This window comes from Malania oleifera, chromosome 7, assembly GCF_029873635.1.
Source record: "Malania oleifera isolate guangnan ecotype guangnan chromosome 7, ASM2987363v1, whole genome shotgun sequence".
NCBI classification, from domain to species: Eukaryota; Viridiplantae; Streptophyta; class Magnoliopsida; order Santalales; family Ximeniaceae; genus Malania; species Malania oleifera.
The window spans coordinates 83701520-83728762 of record NC_080423.1 but is presented as its reverse complement, the minus strand read 5'-3'; the positions used below and the strand labels follow the sequence as shown (position 1 = coordinate 83728762).

Below are 27243 nucleotides of genomic sequence, written 5' to 3'. Positions count from 1 at the left end.
GAAAATGGGGAGGACCGAAACGTATGGGCCAGGGACTCAGGGTCGCATAGGGTTAGGGTTTTCTTCTTCGCTTCTCTGTTTGCAGCCTTCGCCTCTGCCCCCTTGCCTCCTGTGGTGGCTGTCGTCTGTTTGCTTCAAGCCGCCGGCTGTCGCTAGCCTGGTCGCCGGTCTCCAGCAGTGGCCTCTTACCCTCTCGCCCTCTCCTGAGTCTGCGCTGCTCTGCGCCGCGGCTGCCGCACTGCTCGCCGGAGCTGCTACTCTGCACCTACTCTAGCCACTCATTCAGGTCAGCTTCTCTCTCTCTCTCTCTCTCTCTCTCTCTCTCTCTCTCTCTTTCTGATACAGTCCTCCGTTCGGTGATGGCGATTCGCCATTTTTCTGGTGGTTCCTCCATTTGCTCTGCCTTCAAGGAATGATCTGTATGGATCTGCCACTGTTTCCTTTCTACTCTCTCTCTTATTGAATTTGAATGCTTGATTTTGTTTCAGTTTCAATCTCCAAACCCATATGATGTTCTTGTTCCTTTTTTTTTTAAATTTTAAACACATCTGTAGCTCAAGCCTCAAAAATATCCATTAGCTTCCTGAGTTCTTTCATATTCGCTTCTCCCTCATTCAAACCCAAAACCTGAAATGCTCACTAATTTGATCATACTCCCATTCATGTATATTTGGAAGACCAAACTTCAAGTTATCACGTGGTTCACATTCCCAATCCACATGTTGGTAGGATGAAAACCAGGAACTATAAGTCTCTTAACAAAAAAACCCACTTTATCACATTTACGTCCCCCAGATTGTTTTCAACAGTTTTCAAATACACCCCTGCTAAATACCCAGTGTGCATCTTTCATATAGTCCGAGATTTGAATGCATACAAGTCCCTCACAGAGGAAGGGAGCATGGTATGGAATTAGAAATTAATATTAACACAATTACTGATATAATGATAGAGTATTGAACCAAATTTACGATGCCCTAAAGTGCTCTCTGTTTAACAAAAAAAACTTAACCTTTTGATTTGATGAAGGCATTTCTGTATTCTTAGACTTAGTAGCATTTTATTTAATTTTGAAAAGATTATCATTCAAATAGAAATGCTGTTTTAGACTGTCTGTTTTTCTCAATATGTAGGCTCATACGATCAAATTTTTCTCAATTTATTCTATTTCAATTTCATTATGCCACACTACTGTTCTATTTTGCGGTTAAGCGGATTAATGTTTTTTTCTCTATTTTCATGTTAGATATGCTATCTTCCACCCTAGGCATATCATCTTCTTCAAAAGTAGTGACTGAAGCTCAAGCTTAATTTCAACTCAAGTCAATTGATCTGAGCGGAGTTGCACTTGATTTTTAAAAGATATTTAATTGTGTTGAGTTTGAGTTTGAGTTTAGATAATTAGGCTCAAGCAAGTTCAAGCTGAGTTATGAGTCTTATTACTCCCTATTGAGTCGAGTTTCTAGTTCTGCACTGTCTGCTAAACTTGAACACACCCCTACTTTGCTGAAAATTCTTCTCTCCTCTTCCTCATCATAAGATTGATCCTAAGGTCCAGACTGTCCTACACTTGCAGGCAAGTGTCTTTCACACCCATATGCATTTCTCTCTCTCTATCTCGTGTGCATGCACCGCGCATAGACACACACAAAGGTGTCTTAATCCCATTTTGTGTCTTGCAGACCCCAAGATCTTGTCCCACTGGGTTAAATTTCCTGTTTCAAGAACCACTAGATTTTCAGGACTGGAGTACGTTCTGTACCAGCAACGTACTCCAGCTCAGATACCATGGGAGTAGAACTAGCAACTGAAAAGGAAGGATTTCATGAAATGGAGGATGTCAATTTCAGTGATTCTGAATTAATCTACCACGTAAGGGATGCCCTTACCTCAGTCCGACAGGTAATTTACTGCGTAGTTCTGACAACCTTTGCATTATTATGGACTTGATTGAAATTGTGCTATTTTCTTAAGTGATGAGTGAATTTTGTTTGGCCAATCCAAGCTTGTTCAAAATTTGAAAATTAGATCTGAATTATCACTTGCTGAATTTATTTTGTTCCTTTTTTTTTTGCTAATTTTTTATTTTTCTACTGGGAATTTCTATTACTGTTTGGATTTTTTGAATTAGTTAAATTTTCCTGCCAAAATGCAAAATATATCATATTCTGTTTGATTTGTGCACTCTGTCTGAATTCAATTTTAGCTGGCTAGTTGGGGATAGAATCTTAACTTGAAGACTGCAGTCACAGTGCTCTCTCTCTCTCTCTCTCTCTCTCATCAACACTCTAACAAGGGGGAATTGTCAATGTCCAACACATATTAGACACCAACAGGCCCCCAGCACATGTTAGACACTTCTCTGGTGTGTCAAGTTTATTTTTATTTCTAGACATGTGTCAAACGCAACAAATCTGAAGAATTCAATGTTCACATGACACAATGGGTATCAGGAAGGAAAAAAAAAACTAAAAATCTTATGGACAATAAAAATCTGCTTATAATGAAAAAGAAAAAAATATTTTAAAAATAAAAAATATCATTTTAAAATACAAATAAGTCAATATAAAAATATACAACAGGACATCTAAAATATAATTGAAAATTAGCAAAAAAAAAAAACAAAAGCTAGACTATCAAGCAAGTTCTTTAAAATTCACATTCAAACCACTATTTGGCTTGTCAATATCGTCTAGATCATCATGGGTGATTTCATCAAGCTCATTAAAAGTGCTGTCATAATTGTCATTCTTGTCATCCAATGCATTATTGTTTTAAATATGTACACATATTCTCAACCTAAATACTAACATTTGACATTCAAGCCACTTGTTAAACATCAATCTAAAATGAATTTTTGAGTCTATATTGTTGTTAATATTAGATAAACCAAATAATTTCTTTAGCTGTGCAATCCTTGTACAAGTCATCAAGACTGTATACAAGTAAGCTAGTAAAAATTTAGAAGATAATTAATTATAGGATCTTACAATCACGCGCAATCCTACTATTTTGCAGGGTCATTTTGGTAAAGTAGGATCGTCGATCTGGATTGGGGTTTTAACGACTGTGGCTTGAATGCTATTTTTTAAAGGACCATGTTTTGATTTAAAGAATGTGTTATTGGCATAATTATAAAATTTGGCATGTCAATGAGTCAGACGCATAGCACATTGTGTCAGATGCGCTTGTGTTCATAGTCCTTGATGGAAAGGCGCATTTGCCTATTTATATAACAAATTGTATGGTAGGCCACAAATTGGGAGAATTTGCACCTACTCTAAATTTCTGGGGTCATGCAAAAAATGATAATCGATCTTGTCGTTAATAAAGTGAATATAGATACTTATCATTCATTAGTAGGAGGTTTGGACACAGCAAAATCATTCTATTAGATCTAACAGGTAAATAATTTTCTCTAGCTTGTTAAGTAACCGATAAAAGTTAATTCGTTTTAGGGGAATCACCATGTTCTTTCATTGGCCTTTTTCTGTCTATTATGCTGGCTAGAAGGTTGTTCATTTCTTGTTTTGTAGATAGGATATGAGTATTTAATCAATACCAGCACAATCCTGTGCATGGATGGTCATGTGTTTACTTTGATTCACAATTTTGTGGTCTTAATAGTTTGAAAAACATTAACTAGTTTTGGCATCACATATAGATTAAGACATGAAAATGCATGTTTATCTGTGATGTGCTTTCACTAGTTAGTGTTTCTATTACCAAGAATAATAGTTTTTAAGAAATAGTAGTTGGTCGACAACACACACACTTGAAATCATAAGAGTTTCTAAATTATAATAAGAGTAATTCATTGGGGAAAAAAAATATATGGGTAGCATTTTTTCCCAAATCATGCACTGATTAGAGAAATACTTACATGGGTGACATCATGCCACTGGTCTTTGCACATAGTTCGTAGACTGATTATATTGATGCCCTTGTGACGGATGAAAAAATTAGTGCATTCTGCCACCAAATTACACTTTCCAGATTTTGTTGCACAAAGTTTATTTTTGAAATGGGATATGCACAAGGAGTAACCAAGTGTTCAGCTTATTTCCAGTGCAGTGCACCACGTGTGGTGAGGGGTTCCATTAACCATGCAAGCATTGAGCTGATTTCATCTGCACCTGTGTAATAACATAGATGAATTAGTGCATACAATCATTAACTAGACATGAATAAGTGCATGCAATCATTAACTAGGATTTTTCTAATTGCGTGCCACTAACACTAAGTTCTCTAACATAAGTGGCTTGTGCTCAACTTTTTAAAGATTCTACTCAGCTTCCAGTACAATGGGCATCTGTTCCCCCCTATGTGCGCTTAAATATGCTTCATGTTTCTTGTGATTTCGAATATTGAGATGCAGACACATTGCTAAATAAAAATTTATATTGCAAAATCAAATGGATTTCTTGTGACGAAAACAAATCTTTCGTCCTATTTGTGATGCCCCGATTTTCCTACCATTTTTTTTATACAATAATAAATAATAATCAATCATCTATCAGATATCTCTGATGCCATGATAGGAGTGTCAACCCGATCCATAGTGGAATACCGAGGATATATCTGTTCATAAATACACACTATCCATGTAGTGGAATACATAAAGTGTCTGAGTCCCAGATACAATACTAGAGTGCTATAACCTCCACACATATACATATACATCCTCAAAAATCCATTGAATAATACTCTAGAGGTTATACAGAACATATCCCTGATGCGAAATCACTTACCTTGAATACTAGAGTACTAGATCTCCTCTACCTCGAAGCTCGCTCGCTTGTTTGGCTTGATTTCCTGAAATGTTTAAATTCTGAGTGAGACACCTCCCAGTAAAACGGAATAAATTATTGACAGTGTGTGACAACATGAGTTTTGATATATCATAACATATTCGTTTAAATAATTATATCAACTGAAAAAAACATACATATATGTACTCATAATTATATATATATATATATATATATCATAACACATTCGTTTAAATTATTATATCAACTGAGAAAAACATACATATATGTACTCATAATTATATATATATATATATATATATATAAAAACATAATTTCATAAGCTTTCATTTCTCTTATTCAGGTTCTAGTTCATGAGTATCCACCGGTATATAACACAACGCGTTTGTAACTCATGACTATTCATTTTTCATTTCATTTCTCATATTCATATTCTAGCTCATGAGTATCGGTGTATATAACACTACGCGTTTGTAACTCATGGCTATTTATCATATCTATAACATGATTATCGCGTCTGTAATGAGAAACCATCCTAAGGACATTCATGTCAGATCGTCATGTATTCACCCCACATGATTGAGTTGGCCTACTAGGTTAGATCAAAATTGTACGCGTCTGTAGTACGATTGGTCTACCCAATACTAGTCCGGACCCCAGAGGGTAACTTTACTCTTCACAGGCCCAATCGACCATCTCTGCCACACTCTATTTAAGACGTGTGGTTGTACTAACACATATGCTAGCAACGGTACCATGCTTTCTGTATATCTTTGGTCCATCAGGGTTCTCGTTTCCACATTTCTGTACTCATATTTCATCATGTCTGTATATCTCATCATGTCTGTATAATTCTCATCATTTTTGTATAATTCTCATCATATCTGTATACGTTTCATTTCATCACATCTGTATAACACATTTGTGTATATTTCATATCATCATATCTGTATCAAACATGTCTGTATATATCACATATCGTCATTTCCATATAAAACATATCTGTATATCACATTTCATCATTTCTGTGTAAAACATATTTGTATGTCATTTCATCATTTCTGTAAAACATATCTGTGTATCGCATATATCATCATTTATGTGTAAAACATATCTGTATTTCTCATATCTTCATATCTGTATAAAACATATCAGTATATCTCGTATTATCATATCTATATAAAAACATAACTGTATATCTCATAACTTCATTACTGTATAAAATCATATTTGTGTTTCTCATAACATCATTTCTCAGTGCAAATCATATATTTCAGTATCAATCACATTCCCACTATAAAAATGTTATTTCATATTCCTCATGCCACACAATTTTAGACTGATAATCATAATATAATAATCATATGGAAAATATTCATATCATAGTTTTCCAAAACCATATAGAGTATTCTCCAATTTCACATACTTTAAGTCAACCAGTTAATTTCTCAAAAATATCTGTTATAATTTATTCCCCTTACCTGCTTACTGAGAGGGTGCTTGCTAAGATCTCTAAACCCACGCCCGCAGCATTCGGAGTTCAAAATCCTGAAATCATTTTTCCTTAGTTCAATCAACTCAATCCTAGAATTATAATCATTTAAACATCCTTAGGCTCATATACTCCATTTAATCAGTTAAATTCCAAGTAGATAACACAGTTATTATCCTTACCTTAACTTTGGAGTGGTGCTGGAAACCCCAAAACGCAAAACTACTCTGATCAAACGGCGGAGAATTGTCGCTGGGATCCCAAAATGGTGTTTTTCAATTGATTCGGGCTTAAATTGAGCAAAAAATCAAAGAGAGAAGGGGTGGTGGCCGTAGCCCTAGAGAGAGAGAGAAATCTGATTTTACTCCAAAAATTATGACTTGAATTCCTTATATATTACACTGGCCCGCAGCCAAATCGTCTCTGAAACCGTCGATGGTTTGCTCTAAAACCGTCGACGGTCCCATTTTCACTGTTTTACCCTTACCTAGCTGCAGTAACTCAAAACCATTGATGGTTTTCTGGCCTCCCACCAAACCGTCGACGGTTTGGTCTACACCAAACCAAATTTCCTTCTTTTCTTTATTTTCTCATTATTTCAATTTTCTGGGTCTCTACACTATTGCTTCTTGTAGACATAGAAGAGAGGATGGGCTCATTTCATTAGGGAAAATATGAGGACTTTGTTTAAGTAACTGACATAATTGATTGTGAGAGTAAAATGAATTGAACTATTCATGTTTGGTTCTGGAAAGAATCATGGGAGTTTTAAAAAATGAATGGAAAAATAATCCACTTTCATTTAGTGATTTATTAGATAATCAAAACGTAAAATTAAAAATTTGAGTATTTTGTTATTTAAAATTTAGATGAACCATGAGCTAGGGTTCACTCACATGAAGTAGAAATGGAAGTAGATCAGTTTTGAGTGAATTGATATTCTGAGATAGAACTAGAAAAAGTAAATTTATATATTAGAGTAGTTATGTTGAAGTTGCATAGGTTCACATTTGTTATGGCTTTGGCCCTTTCATGGCTAATATTGATGGCAAACTCCTTTCTTCTATATTTTCAAAGGAAGAGAATTTGTATATGATTTATTTGAAGCTGCCGCCGATATGAGAATGATGTAGAATTACTTTCGCATCGGAGCAGCTTATTATCTCCTACATAATTGGGTTGATTAATGTTTGAATTCTTGCCAAAATAATTTTTTCCCATGAATTATTGAATGCCAGGAACTTATTGTATGGAATCTTATTTTTTTAGAAAAATAGTTGAAAGAATGGGCTTTTTTGGCAGAGTGAAAGCAATAAATTAGGGTTTATAAAGGTCAATGCTAGGAGCTTCTAGAATAACATAGAATCGTCATAAAGTTCATCATTTGAGTGTTGCAATGAATATAATTGGAAAGTCTAATGGCTAAAATATGGTCTTCACCTGGGCTAAGAATGGACCTACTATTCTATCCTTGACGGAGATTTCTTTTTCTCATTCTTCTAGCTAATCTAATATTAATGACTTCTTCTCAATTCCTGCTGTATATTCATATGATATATGATATTCATGTCTTGTCCAAATTGAGAAAAAAGAAACTAATATAAAACTATTTGTACATATTCATGATATGTTTTGCATGGCAACTAGGTTTATAGATTATGTTCTACAAAGGGTACGAACTAAAAAGACACATTGGTCAAAGTTTCATGATTACTTTATCCCATGCAATTGTTTACTTGCAACATTAATTAGCAATCTGGCTCTTTGTGCCACTCAGCCATCTCTTCCAATTGAAAAAAATATATGTTACACTAGAGAAAAAATAAATGAATAATTGGAAAAATATTTCTACACTTTTTATTTTTAATGGTTAATATGACATGTGCGTTGCATGTGTATAATTTTGCGTAAATGTTTTTATAATTTTTAATAAATTTTAGATATATTTTCAAAACAAATTAATAATATCTTGTCATAATTTTAGTTCACAAATATTAAAGTGTGAATGTCAAAGTTATAAAAATTATTATTATTTTTAAAAATTATAATATACAAACATCAACATGAGATGCTATTATAACACCATGTAAATATAGAGATGTCAGATGTGGAAAATCTTAAAAAATATAACATATAATATGTCGAAATACTTTAATTAAAATTATGACAAATATTGAATTTTATTATTTATATAACATTGTAGGTAAAAAAATTAATTAGTAAATTTTTCATTAATTTTATTTTATAAAAATGTCATCATATTATTACTTCACATAAAAGCACTAATAACTTTATTACATTTTTGATTTGCTACCTAAAGTCTTAATTATTTGTTAGTTTTTGTTTATTTTAATTATCAATTAAATTTTAAATAAATTTAAAATTTATTATGTAGAGGGTATTTCTAGGTCTACAGTTTCATTTCTAAAATTTATCTTTTACAAATTATATTATTATTTATCTAAATGATGTTAGACACTTTACAATAGTTTTGGAAGACATTAGATGAATTTACTTATCTTATTTTGGGATTTACATTTTATTTAACATTTAAAAATACCATTGCATCTAATTTTTTTTAATGAACTAGATTTAATTTTTAGGTCCAGATCTTGACTATCCAAAATAAGAATCTTAAATGTAGATTTATCTGATGTTATTGAATTTATTTTTTTAAAGAAATATTTGTCTTACTTCTAAAAGATAATTATATCTTTGTTTACAGAAAATCAGAAATATTTACACTATTTGTACTTTTTTTATATGACATGTATATACACTATTTTTTTTGGGGCTAAATAAAATTTCTATTTTAGGTTCAAATTTTAACATATCTAAAATAAATTTTGTAGATATGATTGTCTAATTTTGGCTGAATTTATTTTCTTTTATGAATGTTTTGTATTGCTTTTGAGTTATAGGATGTTTTTGCTACAAAATGATTTACTTTATTCGTAGTTTTACTAATTTGTCATTATAATAGATGTAGATATCTATATATGATGTTAGATTATTTTATTCTTTAGCCAAATGGAAGTTTTTTTCATTTAAGTTCAAACATTAACATTTAGACATTTTAAATGTACTTGCATCCAACTTTGGTTGAAATTACTTTCTATACATAAATATATATATATATATATATATGTATATAATTTACTTCTTTTAAATTTATTTGGTCTTACTTTTTAAAGATAAGAATATTTTTGTTAATAAAATGATTAATGAAGTATAGAAATTTACTTGTTTTAGGAATTCTGGTTTTATAGAAAATTACTTTTAAAAAATAAGGATACTTTTGTCCACAAATTGATTTACAATTGTGTATTTTAACTTTATGTTTGGGAGAGGTCTTGGATTTGGATTTGGATTTGGATTTGGATTTGGGATTTGTGTAGATTTTTGGACAAAATATAATGCAAAATTGTTAAACTTTTTCCAAATCTATCCAAGTCCAAACCCAAAGCCTGAAATCCATGCTCCCAAATGCAGCTTAAGAGTTTTTAGTCTTTCTTTTAAAAGATAAGGACATTTTCATTAATAAAACGATTTACACTACACGTACTTTTATATATAGGATAGATTATATAGATCTTTATGAATTTTATCTGCAAATCCAATTCTATTTAGATAAATTCAGGGCCTGAAAGATCCAAATAAATAAATGAAATCTCAATATACTTTCATGGGGGTTAGGCAGATTGTGGATGCTATTTTGGTTGTAAATGAGGTAGTTTAGGTTGTTTGTAAAAGAAATGAGAAAGGGATTATTTTTAGATTGGATTTTGAAAAAGCTGATGACGGGGTTAGTTGGAACTTTTTGGATAAAGATATTTGTTAGGAAGGGGTTTGGAGAGCAGTCTTGTATGAGGAATTGCTTGTTTGATGCATTTTTTTTTCTGTTATTGTGAATGGTGAACCTAAGTTGTGGTGTAGGGCGTCTAGGGGTGTTAGACAAAGGGATTTGCTATCTTCCTTTTTGTTTGTGCTAGTTGTTGATATTTTGAGTAGAATGGTGAATAGGGTGGTTGATAAAGGTCTCATGAACGGGCTTGAAGTGGGTAGTTGTGTCGCATCATCAATTTGATGACGTTATGTTCTTCTAGAGATTCTTTCTTGATTGTTCTTACTCTCCTTCAAATCTTTGAGTGAGTTTTTGAGCTAAAAATTAGTTTTGGGGAAGAGTGGACTTGCTGCTATTAATATGAGAGCTTCAATTGATTTAGGGAGTTGGCATTGTTGGTGAATTGTGGTAATATGAACTGATCTTTGTCTTATTTAGGGGTCCCTTAGGGTAGTAATTGTAGGTCGGTGGCTTTTTGGGATCTAGCAATGGAGGAGTGTGCCTCAGCGTTTGGATGGGTCAAAAGGTGCATTACTTTCCCTATAGGGTCATATTATTCTCATTCAGGATTTTCTTGCTAGTATCCCTCTTTATTATTTGCCTATCGTTAGAATTTGTGTGGGGGTACCTAGTGAACTTGAGAAAATTATTAGAGATTCCTTTGGGAAAGGGAGAAGAGGGATAGCTTTGTTAATTGGGAGATTGTGTGTAGGTCTAAGTTGGATGGCATTTGGGTCTTGGAAAGGTGGTCAGAAACACTGCTCTTATGGCTAAATGGTTTTGGCGGTTTCCCTTAAATGAAGCTTCACTTGGCGCAAAGTCAGTAAACTTCGTTTGTATGTGAACTGGTGGGATGCTGACTTGGGAATTAGATGTTCTCGTGAGAGCCCTTGGAGGCTTATTTCTTAGGTTTACCCTCTCTTCATGACTTATACTAAATTGGGTTGGGTAATGTTGCTCGAATTGGTTTTGGGAAGATATTTGGGTGGGTAATATCGCTCTGTTCATCCCCTTTCCTTGTCTTCATTGTTTGTCTTCTGGGCATAATGATGTTGTTTCTTCTTTTTTGATATTTGATTGTTATATGTCTTCTTTGGATTTCCACATTTGGAGAACTGTTATAATAGGGAGGCGGAGGAGCTCTCCTCTTTGTTGTCGTTATTAGAGAATTGTTTTTCTTCCATTTGGAGGGATAGTCATTCTCAGTCTTTAGATTCTTTGGGTGTTTATTCTTGCAAATCAATATTTTGATAATTTGACTAGTGCTAATGTATCCTTTCCACTCTATAAATGCATTTGGAATGCCAAACTGGGAACTTCCCTGAAAAATCACTTTTATTTGATTGGTTGTTCTCGTTCTTAATGGAGTCAACATCAACACTCTGCTTCAGAATAGGAGATCTTTTGAAGGAACTTTCATATATGCTCTTTATGTTTTGATAGTTCAGGAACCTCCTCATCTGTTTCTGCGTTGTGCTTTTGCTTGGCAAATTAGGAATTAAGCCTTCTGATTTATTGGTGGGAGCATTGGGTTTGTTCAGAGTGGTGGAGAATTTGTTGGTTACGCCATTTTCTTGTTCTGCTAGGAGTAAAGATGCTGCTGCATCATGGAGGTGTGTGGTTTTTGCAGTGTTGCGGGCATAGTAGTTAGAGGTGCGAGGCGAGCCGAGGCGCAAAGGGTCTTTGAAGCCGTGGTGCGAGGCGCGAGGCGAAGGCGCGTGCCTCATGAAGGTGAGGCGCACAATTATTAAAATGGTGTAAAATGTCTATTTGGGGTAATTGATATATGAACATATGAATATCTAGTAATATTAGAATTTAAAATGCCAAAACATTCAATTTCAAAATTGAAAATTTAATAAAATTGCCCGTACGAAGCCCAAAAGCATCAACAATTCAACATAGTTCAACATCAAAAGAAAAAAGTACAAATCAAAAAATAGTAGCTAAATTTCAATAAAAAGAATAAATATTATGTATTAGTTATAATTTATAAACTCACATTAATTAAACTAAATATTACAAATTAAAAAACAGTAGCTAAATTGGAGTAAAATAAATAAATATTATCTATTAGTTATAATTTATAAGCTTAGACTAATTAAAGAAAATATTTAATTTATAAGCTTACATATAAAGAAGAAGAAAAAGAGAAGCAGCAGGCAGCAGTCAGCAGCATGCAGCACGCACAAGCAGGCAGCAGGAAGAAGAAGAAGAAGAAGAAGAAAGAGAAGCACCAGGCAGCAGGCAGCAGGCAGCTGTCAGCAGCACGTAGCATGCAACAAGCAGGCAGCAGGAAGAAGAAGAAGAAGAAGAAGAAGAAGAAGAAGAAGAACTCGCGAGGGCTCCTGCTGGTTCGAAACGAAGTCGCGAAGGGTTGTGCTTCTTCAAAATGTCGAAGACAAACTCACGATCCTGGTTCGAAGCTCGAAGACGAAGTCGTGAAGGCTTCTGGCTGGTTCTAAGGCTCGCAGACAAGCTCACGTTGCTGGTTTGAAGGATCGCGAAGGCTCCTGTTGGTTCGAATGTGCAAGACGAACTCACGAAGGGCTTCAAAGGGCTGAGAGGGGCTAGGGCTATGTTCGTTTGAGTCGAATGAGGGCTACGGGTCTGGCTGTGGCTATTTCTCTCCTTTAAATGACTAAAAATTCACAAGGCGCGACTCACTGCGCCTGTCGCCCCAGTGCGCCTCGTCTTGCCTAGCGTCGCCTCTTGCAGGTCGCCTCGCCTCACCTGGTTTGAGGCACAAGCCTCTTCGCTTCACTGCGCCTTGCGCCCTGAGGCGCGCTTTTAACTACTGTGGTTGCGGGGAATATGGTTGGAACAAAATGTGTGCATTTTACAGGGAAAAAGTTGACTTTCCCTTTGTGGTGGGATAGGATTTATTATTTCTCTTAACTTTTGGTTTTGCTGCTGTTGCTTTAAAGGAGTGAGGTTTTCAGATATTCAGTGGGATTGGCTAGCATTGCTATTTTGATTGTCGTTCTTTTCTTATATTTTCTTTCCTTCCTGAGTAGGCAGTTCTCTTATTCTCTTTGTTGTATATTCTCTCTTCTAATTAAACCATCATCTTTTCCCATCCAAAAAAAAAATCTCTTTTTCATCCAAAAAGACTCCCCCCTCCCTCATTTCACTGGCTGCATAAGTCCATACCTAGGTGGGCCCTTTTTGTTCTAATGAATCATAGAAAAAATGAAATGACTTATCTTATTTGAATACAAAAATGCATGTTATTGAAGCAACAGTGATACAAATAAACAATAAATGCAAGGGCCATTTTTCTTACCCTGATATGATGTGGGGGGCCTTGAGCAAAGGGCCTTTTTTTTTCCCCTAAAATTAGTCAATATATTTTTTTGTTCTGTTGTATGATTTGATAAGTTATTTGAGAGCTTTATTATTCTCAGGGTGATAGGGACAGTTATGAACAGCTGATTGGGGTTATGCACTATACTGGACGTTTGGCCCCTGATGAAGTGGCTCTGCTTGTGGTATGTTTCTGCTCACCAGTATACTTGCGTATCAGATGATTGATATTGGTTTTAATATTTATCCATCTTATTCATTTTGCTTAATTATTGTTGACTTTCACTTGAAAGACAAGTTTAAAGGCATTATCTGGAGCAGTTTCATATATTGATATTGTTCACCACGAGTCTCTTCTTTCTCGAGTAAGTTATGGATATGAATGTGTTTATTTTATTTATAATGTCATAAACCACTTAGATTGATTGTTCTGAATGCGCTTGTTCATCAGATTTTTGAAATGAGCATGTGGAATTACGGAACTGATGTGATGGATGCATTAGTGGAACTAATTATATCCTTGGTACAGGGTCTTCTACGCTACAAATTGGTATTATTTCTAGAACAGTTGGTGGACCCTTTCTGATGGTTTCCTACACTTGTATTTTGTAGGCTGCTTCAAGTGGAAAATATGTTGATTCTTGTTTGGAGATGCTTGTAAGCAATTTTAGGCCGCCTAAGTCATTTCTAGATTTACTGCAACAGCCGCGTGGTATTGCAAGGAAGGACCAAGTTCTTTGTCGGGTGCATTCAGCCCTAAAAGACATTGCTGATTTGGTGCCTCTTGCCCCTTTGCGACTTTTGCCAATCATTATTCAAAGAGTGCCAAATGTTTTTGATAAGGAGCCCGTGAGTTCAAATTTGTGCTTTTCAACTTTTAGTTTTAAATTTTGTAAATTCAATCATCTTTGAGTATTACATCCACGGTTGATTGTTAAAATCCATATTGTTTTTGTTCCAATTTTGACAGGGTAGATATGCATTGTTTACTGTTTTTAGTCGCACTTTTGGATGATTTGTGTTGAGTCCCACCGTTGTTGAGTGTAGCTTGAGCAAATAAATAATGGCATGTTTGTGGTTACGAGTGTGAGGGGTTCAATTTAATTTCAATTATTTTTTGTGCATCCATCCTTAGGCAATCCAGTTTACTGGGATGATGAACTCTAGCTCAGAATGCGAATCCATGTTTTAGTGCAGATGTGGCTGCAATTTGCAGGTTGCAAATTGAGAATTCACAAATTGAAAGTCTAGATTTGTGAACTTCCCCTCCTGACTTAAGATCCACAAAAACAAATTATGCACTTTGAAGATTTGTTTTTGATATTCTGTTGTGATTAAATTTGAAGAAGAAAAAGTATGAGTAGGAAAGAGACAGTTAATATGCAAACAGTAGGCAATGTCTACAGTGGTTAAGTGGCATGATAGAAGTGTCGGTGTCCTATCCCTTTTTTGATAAGATGGAGAAGAAAGCTGCATTAATTAATGCTGCTTTGGCTGGTTGTAGTAAGTATCTTTGAAGGCAGGGAGGACAAAGACAAAAGGATCAATTTTGTCTCCCTCTTTTGTCATTCAATGATTTATTCAAAGACATTCATTTTCTTATTATTCTTGCTTTGGCTCTTCTGTTCATAGATGATGGATCATTGTTATAAGCATTATGCTGGATATGAACAATTTTTTTCCCTATGCACATACAAACATGCATGGATGTATTCCTCACATTCATGATTTGAAGTTGCTCCCACAAATAACATTTTCATTTTTGCTACTCATGTTTTCAATTCTGTTCTAGCTCTTGTTGTTCTCACTCAGTTGTTTTGCAGCTTAGGTGCCCATCCTTGCAGAGCCTTTGAGCTTGCAAAAACTCACTTATTTATTACATATACTGCAAATTGTCTGTTAGATTCCAAAATAATGTGTCATGGACCTCTGATGTCTTTATGTATATCTATGGTTCTCAAATGAGAGAGAATTTTTCATATGAAACCCACTGGAAGAATGCAGATCGTGTCCTTTCCAGGGTATCCTAGTGGGCGAGATCTGTTCACATGAGATGCTTCAGTATTTCTCATGCACAGTAAAATGAGGTAGTTTACCTTAAGATACCTTATATCACATAGACGAACTTGCCTATGTGCTTCATTTTTGAGTGACATGTTTTGTGATGCTTGAAAGAATGCAGGTCATGTTCCTTTCCAAGTTACCTAGGGGCGAAACCTGTTCATATAAGATGCATCAGTCTTTCTCATACACAATTTAAAATAAGGTAGTGTACCTTTTAAGGTGCCCTATGTTTTGATGTATAGGCGAGGTTGCCTGTGCATTCTTTTTCTGAGTCACATGTGTTTTATTTGTGGCTGATCAATTGGATGTGCACCCTACTTTCTCTTGTAGTAATTTGGGTGCATAAATGCCCAGATTAATTAATGTAATTCCTTAGTCAAGTGCCACCACAAGGTCTTGAACTTATGTTGCATGTTGTTTCTACCGGCTGTTTGGAAATTTATTACCATGGCTCTTTTGTGTTTCGTATTTCCACAGCCAAGTGGATGGGCGACACATGCTGCTAGCTGGGGTTTGAATCCTTTCAAATTAAGTGTGGGGGGCCCAATGGTCTGAGCATAGTCGGCTAATTTGCAGTCGTGTGTTTTGTCATCAAGAAAAATATGGTCTCACACGTAGTTGGCTTGCATGTGTCAAGCTGTGCGCAATTCTTTTCCATTCTCTCATTTTCATATTTTATCGTCATTATTTGGCAGCTCGTTTTGGATTCCCCAGATTCAATATTTTAAATGTTTTCTTTGATATTATGTCTAAACCATAAGGAATTGCACATCTTGTATAGATGTATAAGTAAACAGATAAGTACAAAGGTATAAAAAGTTTCAACAAGATTTTTATATGATGGGTTTTGGGAGACACAGAAAGGAGAGGTTTTTGTGCAGGTCTGTTTGCTTTGATGTGCTTTGTGTGTTATGGTTAGAGAGATGGAGAGGATCTTCCAGGGTAAATTCACTACAGCTTTGATTTGGGATATAGTGTTGTGTTCCTGGCTTTGTTTGTGGCTGTTTCCCTTATTTTGGGGTGGGGGTGGGGGTGGGGAAGGGATTTCTTGGGTGATTTGCATCAGGACCGTAATTTTTCTTTTTCTTGGAGGGCAATTTCCCCTCTTGTTTTCTAGGAGGATGCCTGTTCTCAACATCTTGATTTTCTCTCTTGGAAAATCTTCTTATTGTATCCAATAAAACTAAAAGTGTGCATGATTAGTTAGCATTTTAATTTTTTAGGGTATTTTCTGAAATGGAAACAATATATTTTATGTCAATCAGATTTTTTCTTTAATATCATTGATTACTTTGGCAACTCAAGAGGGGATGCTTATTGTCTGGGCCATGCTTGTGTTTGTTTACCTTAAAGATATCTTGTTTTTGTTTGACTAACAGAGAAAGTATAGTTCTTATTGTTGATTGGGAAATGCATAGATATTGTTGTCTGAACATACAATGACTTGCTTTTGTAGATGATCGTGATATATGTGGAGAACATGTTGAGATTGGAAAGTGGTGCGATTGGGGAACTTGTTGGGAGCTCAATGCTTATGGCAGTGGTGGATAGGCTGATAGATTTGGATGTGAGTTAAACTTACTTTGTTCTGCAAACAGTGAAACATATGGTGTTTTTTTTTTTGGTCCTTATTTGGTGCCAGTTGTAGGTCGAGATTGGATGGGATGATATTTTACAGGACGACTCTAGTAAAGGCATGTTTGAGATGGAGCTGGAAGATTTGGATGAGACAGCAGATGATGCTGATGAAGGCATTGAGGTAAGATGCAAGTATTAATTGAAGAAAAAAACAAAATTTATTTGCTTCAGAGGGATTGTTTAGAAAAGTGAAGGTCTTCTAGCAACATAACTGGTGCAGTTAGCTTTTTTGGTCTTGGTTTCATTGTTGAAAGGTCTCTAAACTGTATAAATGTGAATCTGATTGGGTTTTGTTGAACTTTGGTACAATCAAATTGCATATTAGAGTTCTCTATTGTGGTTAAAACAACCCTAGAAGCTCAACCTTTCCTCGTCCCCTTGTCAATTCCTTACTCCTCAGCAGTCTTTTGCTATTCATTATGATGGAATTCTGTTTTAAGCTGCAGGACAGCAGCTTTCACTGCGCAGCACTGGGTCAATACGAGTCCATCTTTTTATTCTGATTAATTTTAATTTTAAAGAATATATCTGAGCTTGTGCAATTGATATATCATGTCCTCTTCTGACATGGCATGGGAACTTAGTGCATTGAGTGTTACAATTAATCTGAATTTATGCGAATTGGTTTGTTTGTGTCCATTTCATATGTGCATCCGTGTCTTCGTATCATGTTAAACTAGCTGGTTGACTTGATCTAAATTCATTCTATAGGACATAGCAGATGTAGATATTTGACAGTGAATAAAATTTGTAATGGATGTTGGTTGAACAATGCAGATTCGTGTTCTGATTTGACCAGGAGATTGGCTTGGGTACATGGTGGGCTGGGCTAAAAATAACTGCATTGGCCAGATGCCTATGCAAAAAGGATTGGAATTCCGAAGAATAAAAGAACTTGCTGGTCCATGATATGCTGTTATACATGATTATTCTATTCCCCACAACATAGTGTCCACTGCATGCAAATAATAAAACATTAATATTGAAAATGTAAGAGTTTTTTGCATTTTCCCCAGGGAATCTGTAATTAAGTTCAATATTTTTCTACGTTAGGAGTATGTCTACCAGCTCCAGGTTGTTGGTCTTAAACAATAAGTAATTAAAAAAAAGGATTTTTGTCTGCTTTTAAGTTTCCCTCGTAACTTCTCCAAACCTTTAATCAACTTTTTATGGTCAAGAAAATTTGAGGAATTGAATCCTGGAGGCCTAAGAGATGTTAGCTCCTTTAAAAAGGGAAAATAAACAGATTTCTGAATTGTTTACAGTCAACTAGCCCCTCTTGCTATGGTATTGGGAAATGTTATTGGTATTGCATCTCTTGCTAAAGGAGTACCCATAAAAAAACTCTGCTGTTGGTTTAGTATTTAATAATCATATGTATTTTTTTAATATTCTTGTCTGGTTCTGTTTATGTCACAAAATAAGCACATTAGTTGATGTTTCTGCCTTCACATTAGGCAAGTGATGTTAGTAAGATTTTCCTCTTGTAATTAGTGATTTTTTATCATGATTCTTTTAGTTCAGCCTTCCTTCATGTGCTGATTAACATTGTTGTTTTCAGCTTTCAAGAGAGTATTTAAATCGGAAGAGTTTAAGGGGAAACTTATTTGCTGACAAATTAGACAGCTTGATGGTGCTTACATTTGAGCATCTTAAATCATGTGAAGATGGTGGCCGCTTGACAAAGGTACTAATCGTAATTATTACTGTGCAATGTGTTCATGGTTTCTTTATCCCAATTGCCTAATTTGTAGTACACATTTAGGTATTTGAATCTCTCCTTCAGTCATTTCAAATGACTGTTCTGAATGCATACAAGTCAAAATTTGCTCAGGTAATCCTCTCCTAACCTTCTGCTCACACTCAAGTTGATATGTGTTGTCTTGTATTGGGTTTGTTGTTTTGTTTCTTGTTTATTTTGTTATTTTCATTAAACATTTTTTTGAATGACGTTTTGAATGGATTCTGATATAACTTGGTTTTTTTTTTCGTTGTCTGAGATTTCCTGCTTTATATATTGCAGTTTGTAATGTTTTATGCATGTTCGTTGGACCCAGAAAATTGTGGTGTGAGATTTGCCTCAACACTTGCAGACATTTTTGTTTACAGTGCATGTTCGCCGCTTACCAGGTAATTTGGACTTGGATCTTATTAATAAGGGCTACTAATTGTTCTATGCATCCTCTATCCATGATCTTGAGGGCATCATATGTTGTTTTCGTATTTACCCATAAAAATACACCTGCGCACTCTGAGTTGTGATATTTTAAGTTTTAACCTCCAAAATGGAGGCTTTTTCTTTTTTTTTTTCCCCGTGAAAGTATCCATCCTTTCTTGCTTAAACAGAACAAAATAGTTGTGGAAGTGACATCTAAGATGACATATAATTGCAAGTTTGATAAAACATAGGTAACCAAGCAATCCTTATTTTATGATAGTCTTCCATCTACTTTTCTATTGAAAAAATTTGGATTCTTCATATCAATTGGGAAACTTCTTGTCCAGATTTGAGTTTGCATTATTTTCAGACATCATCATCACTTGCACTTGTGTTGCTCTAAACTACACAGTGAGAGGATTTTGGGAAACTAAATCTTATGAATACGTGTTGTTTTCTTTTAGAAGGTTGGCGGACAATATATGTGTGAGTTGATGGTAAAGCTTTGTGTGTGGTTAATTACTTAGCTGCTTCTGGAAAGTAGCTGAAATTTTTGTAGGGCAGCTAATTGAGTGATTTAGTACAATATAGTTACTTGGAAAAATAAGGGGTTGAGGAATGACATACTTAGAAAGGGGCGTCAGGTGGTGAGTTTTATGGACATCAAAGTCTGCCTCAAAACAGTACAGAATTCAGATACAGAAAAGGAGAGCAGAGAGGATTCCGCCTCGTTCCCCCAATACACATACGGAGCAGCTGCAGCGGTTGGTCAACCATCTCTAACATGCTCACCTTTGTGCGTCAAGACTCCAATCACATTTTTGGTATGAGACACTGAAAAAGAGGCAGCATCTGCTGGTCAACCGTGTCTAACATGCTCTCCTTTAAAATGCATAGATTTTCCTATTATTCAATTTTTCAAAGGTCTTTTTTTCTGTTTGACATTTATGATATTTGCATTTATATTTATTTTCTCGGCCAATTAATTTTTTTTTTTTAAATAATGGGTATTTGGTTGAGAGTGATAAATTAAAATATTTGTTGAATTCTAAGACTAATAAAAAATTGTTAAAGCTGTGACTAAAGAATTGATTAATGCTCAATGTGCATTTTGTGTGTGTGTGTGTGTGAGAGAGAGAGAGATAGAGAGAGAGGGGGTTGATGCAGGACAAGAAGCAAGACCTTGGGAAGATCCATGTTGGAAACTACTTAAGAAGAATTGGATTGATAATTGTTGTGTTTAATTTATACTTTACTACGTGTTTAGTTTAATTAAGATAGTGTTATGCATATATGGGGGCTTGCTTGTAATATTTTTGTATTCTATGGGTATATTTGTAATGCTATGTAGTTTTAGGGGTCTATGTAATTTCAAGCGTTTAGAGGCTTTCTTATAAATAGTTTGTGAATTTCCATGTTGTGGGCAGTTGGTGAATTCGAATTGGAATTGAATGTGAGTGGTCTGAGCTCTGGGTATGAGTCAGAGCAGGCAAGCTTTTATGGAATATAACCTAAAAGAATCAAAAAATTGATGTTTAAGGTTTGGGATGCAATCAGTTGGTTCAGTTGGTTTGGTTTGGTTCGGTTTGGCCAATATTGGGAACCGAATTGAACAAGTAGGTTATCTAAAATGAAAAGTCAATACCAAACTGGAATCATTGGTTTTGCCAAAAAAGTTTAACCATTTAAACTGGTTTCAGAATGTCCATGAGCTTTCACATTCTACTCCCTTTAAAGATTAGTTAGCATAAAAGGCTTGGCAAGTCCCATGGAATTGAGCCCTCATAGAAGCAGGTCCAGAAGTCTGCAGGACATGGTGTGAAGAAAGGGAAACGGGGCCATAGTTTTTATAAGAACATGGCAGGCTGACATTCCTCTCTATTTTTGTTGTGGGATAGAGTTCTTTCCCATGTTCCATGTGTGTTGCTGAGTAGCTCACGGCGTCAAGGTGTCTTCCCAGTTTCCATTAACAAATAACAAACCCACATTGGAAGAGGAAAAAAGATTGGCTCTCGCCCTTATGAAACCCCTCTCCCCACCTTAAGCATCTGTCAAAGTTCAAAAGCTCCCATTTTCCTCCTAGGAAATTAATTTAAAGCAGCTAATTAGTAAAAGGATTGATAAAACATTTTAAAATTTCTTATAAAGGATTAGTGAGGCCATAAAATTTCACTTTTTTTTAAAAAAATTATAAATACTTAATTTGTTTTTCCAGTTTGGTTTAAAACTGAACCAAATTGATGAAAAAATTAAAATTGAATCTGAAAACCAAAAAACCGACCAAAGCTTAATTTGGTCTGGTTTTGGTCGGTGGTTTTTCAGTAAATTTTGTAGTCCTAGTTAAGATATATCTGCCATGATGTTACCTAGAATGTGGAACGTTTTGCTATGTGGAATGGGAACAGGATTGCGGTGTGGTACATGCCCTAAAAAGTGGAATGGTAGGGGTAAACCTAAATAGATATATTGGTGAAAAAAATGTAATGGCACTTGTATATTTTGGAGAGGACGTTGAGGTGTTTCTAAATGCAGAAGAAAATTTCTATTGTGGAATAGATTAATAATAATAGAAATAGACTTCATTTTAACTGATAAAAGGTTATGTTATGTTGACAACATTGAATTAAAACTTTGGATTGATAGATTTAGCATGATGGAACAAAAAATGTACCATGTTTCAGTGAGTTCGTACCAGTATGTGGTTTGCTAGGTTGTTCGGCGTTTTCTGGTAACTATGATCTATTTGTTCAATTTCTATAACAAAAGTACCATATTTCCAGAGGGATAGTGATTTGGACAAATGATGTGATCATCGGCCCCAAATTTTGTGTAATTTTTAGGATTTAAGATTTTCATGATATGGACCCATGTGGTCAGATATTAATTTAGGGTTACATGTGTGTATGATTTGGTAACTTCCTTGTTTTGGGTTATTTTCTTATTTTGTTAGAATTTCTCTGAGAACTGAGATTGCCTATGTATAGTCTTTTTTGTAATTAATTAGACTGGATATGATTGTTGGGTTTATTCTTAATTAATAGCACTTCTGTTGTTTTCTCCTGATTCTTCTTTCCATTTTTACCCCACAAGATGTTTCTTTTATCTTCCTTTTCTCACATTGTCTGTTTGTGTAGCATCAATGGGGCTCATAAAATTAGTAGAAAAGTTGAAGTGGGGTTGAGTTATCGAGTCTTGCACAATTATTGATAAAATAAATTGGAAATTTTGCAATATTGTTTTAAGGTGACAAGGTGAGATATGTTTTATGTCAAAAGACATTGGAGAGTGAAAAAATTAGAGACTCAAAAATGTAGTGTAGCCATGATGAGGATGTTGAGATAAATGATTGGTGACTAAAATAAGAAGATAAAAAGGGAAATGATGGTTCTTTTAGGGATGAGGATCTGTCCAACGTTCATAAAATGTTCTGGTTTGTTGGATTGGTTTTATTCATATATTTATGAGAGAGTAAATGACCATTAATTTTAGTTGTGATTGCATCTGGGTAATTGGTTTTATTCATATATTTATGAGAGTAAATGACCATTAATTTTAGTTGTGATTGCATCTGGGTAATCATTGTCATATTTTGTTTCCTTGCAGGATGAGTGCTGTTGCTTATCTTGCTAGTTATTTGTCTCGTGGGAAGTTTCTATCAGCTTCTTTGGTTGCTAACATGTTGAAAAGGTTGTGTTGACTATTTAATCATAATATCTTAAAGTTTCATTTATAATTGAATTTATGTGCGTGCAAAAAAATATTTCTGATTCTCCTGTCTATGTGCTTCTGTGGCTTTTATGAGGTTTCAGGCTTGTAGATTGGTGTCTGGAATATTGCCAAAGTCTGGACAGTGATGTCAATCCAACAGCTCACAAAGTTTTTTACTCTGGATGCCAGGTATATAATATTCAAATATTATTTTCGTCTACTTGAATTTTCTGAATGAGTAATTGCTAGTACCCAAACTTTTAAGTTTGTTACAAGTGTTATGTATGTTCTGATTTTTTGAATTTTTATTTCATTATGCGACATTGGGCAATCCCATATGGAAGCTATGTGTGTTGTTATCTTGAATGTCTGCATAACATTTGATTGGATTTGAAGTTTAAACTTCAAGCTTGTGCACCATACTATATCAAAAATCTTGATTTTCTTCTTGGTTAATCTTTTTTGCCTATTGTCATCTCTCTTAAAAACTACTTTTTATTTCTTTGTTTTAGTTTATTCAGTAGCAGAATTTTCAGGCTTTAGTTAATGCATTTTTGGTTGCTTTATTTGAGGACCACTAGCATGCCTTGCCGTTTGTGTTTTGATGATGAGATGGCCTCCTTGATGTTTATTTGAATTGAATCATTTGACCTATTACGATATTTTTGTAATAGGACTAGCTGGTGCACGTGGAAAAATATTTTATATAACTGTAAATGTTTTCATTTGAAAAAAAATCAAATTTTAGTGCCAAGATATATATTTTTTTTCAAATTGATCTATTAATTAATGCACATTTAGCTTTTGAAATATTTTATGAAAATAACTTATTTAGCCCAAATACATAACAGTGATGAGAAAATAAATTTTGAAATTGACTATAAAGCTTTGGCCCAAGCCTAGAAATGAGTATTATCCCTCAAGTGGGATGTTCACATATTCTCCAATTAAATTTGTGAAGTGGATGTTCACATACTCTCCAATATTTTTCTTCACAATTAGATGTTAACATACTCTCCAATTTATTTTACAATCCATGGGTTAAAAAGTATCTTTTTTTCCCCCCCTCTCAAATGGAGGTGCTTTATCCGCCAATGTCCCAACCTATATAGTTGCTTCTTACACCTAAATACACTACAACAAAATTAACGAAAATTACAAAATTGAAAAATGAGTTATAAGTAACAATTTTGGGTTGAAACAATATTTAAAAAAAAATATATAATATATAGTCTACTTATTATTAGTCTACTATGGAATAATAATAATAATAATTAGACTTTTAAACTTGATTCTCATAGTCTTCTAAACATAATAATACTTTGGTTAATAAATTTAAAGTGTCAAACTAATCTAAAAAATGTCTTCGAATCCAGTTACTGATTCATGTGATGTATTTGAAGTTAATATCGAAAAAACAACCTCACCTAGCAATAACATAGGAGAAAATGAACACAAAGTTTAAAAATATTCAGAATCAAATATGTAAAATGATATTTTTTGGCTCCTTTCTATGACAAATCCAATAAAAAAAAAATTATTGGCAATTGACTTACCACCATATATGTGCTAATATTTGAGATTATAGAAAATAAAAAGATAATCACTAAATTTGAAATGAGTTTCTTCTAAATATTATTTCAATGAGTTAAAAACAAATCCCCTGCTTAATTTTAGTTTGCAAAGAACACATTCATACACAAAAATACTACAATAAAATATCACAAAACCACAAGACTTAAAAGATAGTTTAAGGTAAACCAAAACCAACCCATTTGACAATGACTAAGGAAAATTGATTCCACCAAAAGAGACAAAGCACTTATAGAAAATAATGCAAAAAAGAAAACAATGCCACAAGATCTTTCAATGATAGCTTCAAATAATTACAAAAAAAAAAAGAGGCTACATGAATATTTAAATTGCCATCATAGATTGAAACAAAAACATGCACGTCATTAGTAAAAATAAATGAAAAAAAAACAGTTGCACATATCAATTGATTATTAGAATAATAAATTACTAGGAAAGCGAAGAGAAATGTAGATGTGAAGATCTACGATGGCTGCTAAAATGGTGGATCTTGCACAAAAATGTGCCCGTCGGCCAATATGATCTTCTTGAGCACCGGAGCTCTCACCCCCATTCTCTCCTCTCCCCTATGAAACACACAAATCACAAATTACTAAGTACATTTCATATCAATTACGGCTTCTAACATGATGTTAAGGCTCAATGGATTGTACATTAGTTGTTTGTCAAGACCAATATATAGCTGGATGTAGCAAACACATCATTTGAGGATGAAGCTGAAGAGGCACAACTTGGAGGGGAGATTGGCTGTTTTAAAACTTGTCGCCTAGAACTACCAAAATTTTGGATTTTGCCTTTATGAGTAGTTAAATATTAGATACAGTATATTAAAAAATTAAGTTGCGAAGTTTTTATATTTTATTTGAAATAATTGCCAAATGCAGATATTGATTCTATTTTCCCTCTCCTGAAGGCCATAATGTATGTGCTCTGCTTTCGAATGAGATCAATGATGGATGTTCCTCATCTCAAATCACAGCTTCTCCTCATGCCCATAGAGTCTATCTTGAAGCATCCGCTGAATCCATTGAAGGTGCAATGATGTTTTGGAGCAAATCCTTGTATCCATAAAAATGACTGCATTTTGAGTTCCAAGATGTGTGGAAATGCCTGCATTTCCAGTTGCAAGCATTTTCACGTTTTTCTCCCTTCATCTGAGCTATGCTCTCATCTATCCAAAATTTTCACTTATCATTTGGGCCTGATTGTGCAATGCTTTTTGTTTGAACAGGTGTGCCTGCCATCTATAGTACAGGAATTTCTCCGACAGGCGAAGGCAGCTCGACTATTTACTGTGTCTGAGACCTTTGTCTTTAATGACCTGTTGGAGTCTGAGCTTTCTAGGGCTTTTGGTGGGATGGAAAGGCTTGACATGTTCTTCCCATTTGATCCATGTCTGCTGAAAAAATGTGACAGGTTTGCTTTCTTGGCTTTCAAATAAAATAGTTTAGAAGACAAAACAGAAACATCCTAGTTAGTAATTGAATTTCAAATTTGATTCTCTGCAGTTATTTATTTTTTGCCCATCCCACAACTCATCTAAGGTTGGGAAAGATAGAATTCTAAGAGCAGTCTATTCTGTGCTTGCTTGTGTTAACATTGGGAACTGAGTCTTGGTTTGCTAGTATTCCAAACATTCCCTAAAGATGAATATGTTGTAGGATTTTGTTACCTCACATTTGCACTGCAGTGTATAGGGAATCTTTCAGTGTAATGGAATGGTGGGAGGACACCTTTTTCCTAGCTATAAGAAATGAATATATACTTCCCATTGAGTTTTCATTTAATTTGTTGGAGCTGACTATTTTCTTTTTTATTTTTCCTCTTTCTTTTTTTATTTGAAGATTCATCCGTCCAAATTTTGTGTACTGGTCAATGGTTAGAACAACTTATGCTGACGAAGAAGGTAGCAGCGATGAAGAAGATGATGATGACAGCATCGATGAGAATGGAAAGAACCTTGTGGAAGATGACTTTGCTAGGAGTTTTGAAGAGCAAGATATTGATATCAATGAATTTGACTGTTCTTTGGATAAAATGTCAATTACACCCAGGAATTCTTTGAAATACAGGTTTGGGGGTGAAGTAAAGGCAGCCAGGCAAATGCCCTCCAGAATCCGACCCTCTACGAGTCCAGAGTCGTTGTAGTTACTATTAGCTGCCTTTTGCGTTTATAGTAGATGACAGGGTGTGGACGAGAGATCTTTCTTGTACCAACAGGCAAGTATACTGGATTTTTCCCGCCAAAGAATGCAGCAGGGAGGGGTCGGCATGCTTCCTTTGTTGGGTTGGTTAACTTGGTTCTGTAAGCGAGTCATTGAGCTAAGCCCAAAAAAGGAAGGATAGGAGAAGTTTGTAGGATTTATCCAATTCTCTTTTGTTTTGGGGTGGGGTTGTGTTCTGAAACTTTGCCTCCATGCAAATCAGTGTAGAAAATTGATGAGTTGATACGAGTTTTCATGTGCAACATTCTGTATTTGTCTATATAAGTTGATATAAGTGTTTTTTGAGTGTAGGAGTTGCCCAAAGTCTGACTGTATCTGTCAAATTCAGGTCAGTTGTGTGTCTTTGAGATGAAATTAGCTTATGCTCGGTTGAACTAGACCTCATATTTTAGGATCTTACAAAGGACATTTACTACCAAAGAATTAAGTGCATAGCCTGATCA

General features: G+C 34.6%; 2 protein-coding genes across 2 annotated transcripts; both read left to right on the top strand.

The window, feature by feature from the left end:
- LOC131159371 (uncharacterized) lies at nucleotides 1-27082 on the top strand. Its single transcript, XM_058114241.1, has 16 exons — nucleotides 1-286; nucleotides 1683-1902; nucleotides 13516-13599; nucleotides 13708-13779; nucleotides 13866-13937; nucleotides 14027-14263; nucleotides 16935-17045; nucleotides 17127-17237; nucleotides 18678-18803; nucleotides 18882-18950; nucleotides 19140-19246; nucleotides 22878-22961; nucleotides 23084-23171; nucleotides 25489-25608; nucleotides 25807-25991; nucleotides 26420-27082. The coding sequence occupies exons 2-16, from the start codon at nucleotides 1789-1791 to the stop codon at nucleotides 26721-26723; spliced, it is 1884 nt and encodes a 627-aa protein (XP_057970224.1). The 5' UTR covers nucleotides 1-286; nucleotides 1683-1788; the 3' UTR covers nucleotides 26724-27082.
- Nucleotides 11581-13054, top strand: LOC131159372 (uncharacterized). Its single transcript, XM_058114242.1, has 2 exons — nucleotides 11581-11839; nucleotides 12235-13054. Exons 1-2 carry the CDS (start codon nucleotides 11834-11836, stop codon nucleotides 12571-12573), a joined length of 345 nt encoding a protein of 114 aa, XP_057970225.1. The 5' UTR covers nucleotides 11581-11833; the 3' UTR covers nucleotides 12574-13054.
- Nucleotides 27083-27243: the final 161 nt, after the last annotated feature.

Excerpts from the sequence above, each read along its gene's own strand:
- LOC131159371 (XM_058114241.1), top strand. The coding sequence starts at position 1,789 with ATGGGAGTAGAACTAGCAACTGAAAAGGAAGGATTTCATGAAATGGAG. Across the intron at positions 17,046-17,126 it reads ATAGGCTGATAGATTTGGAT|GTCGAGATTGGATGGGATGA; the intron begins GTGAGTTAAACT and ends TGCCAGTTGTAG. Across the intron at positions 18,804-18,881 it reads ATGGTGGCCGCTTGACAAAG|GTATTTGAATCTCTCCTTCA; the intron begins GTACTAATCGTA and ends GTACACATTTAG.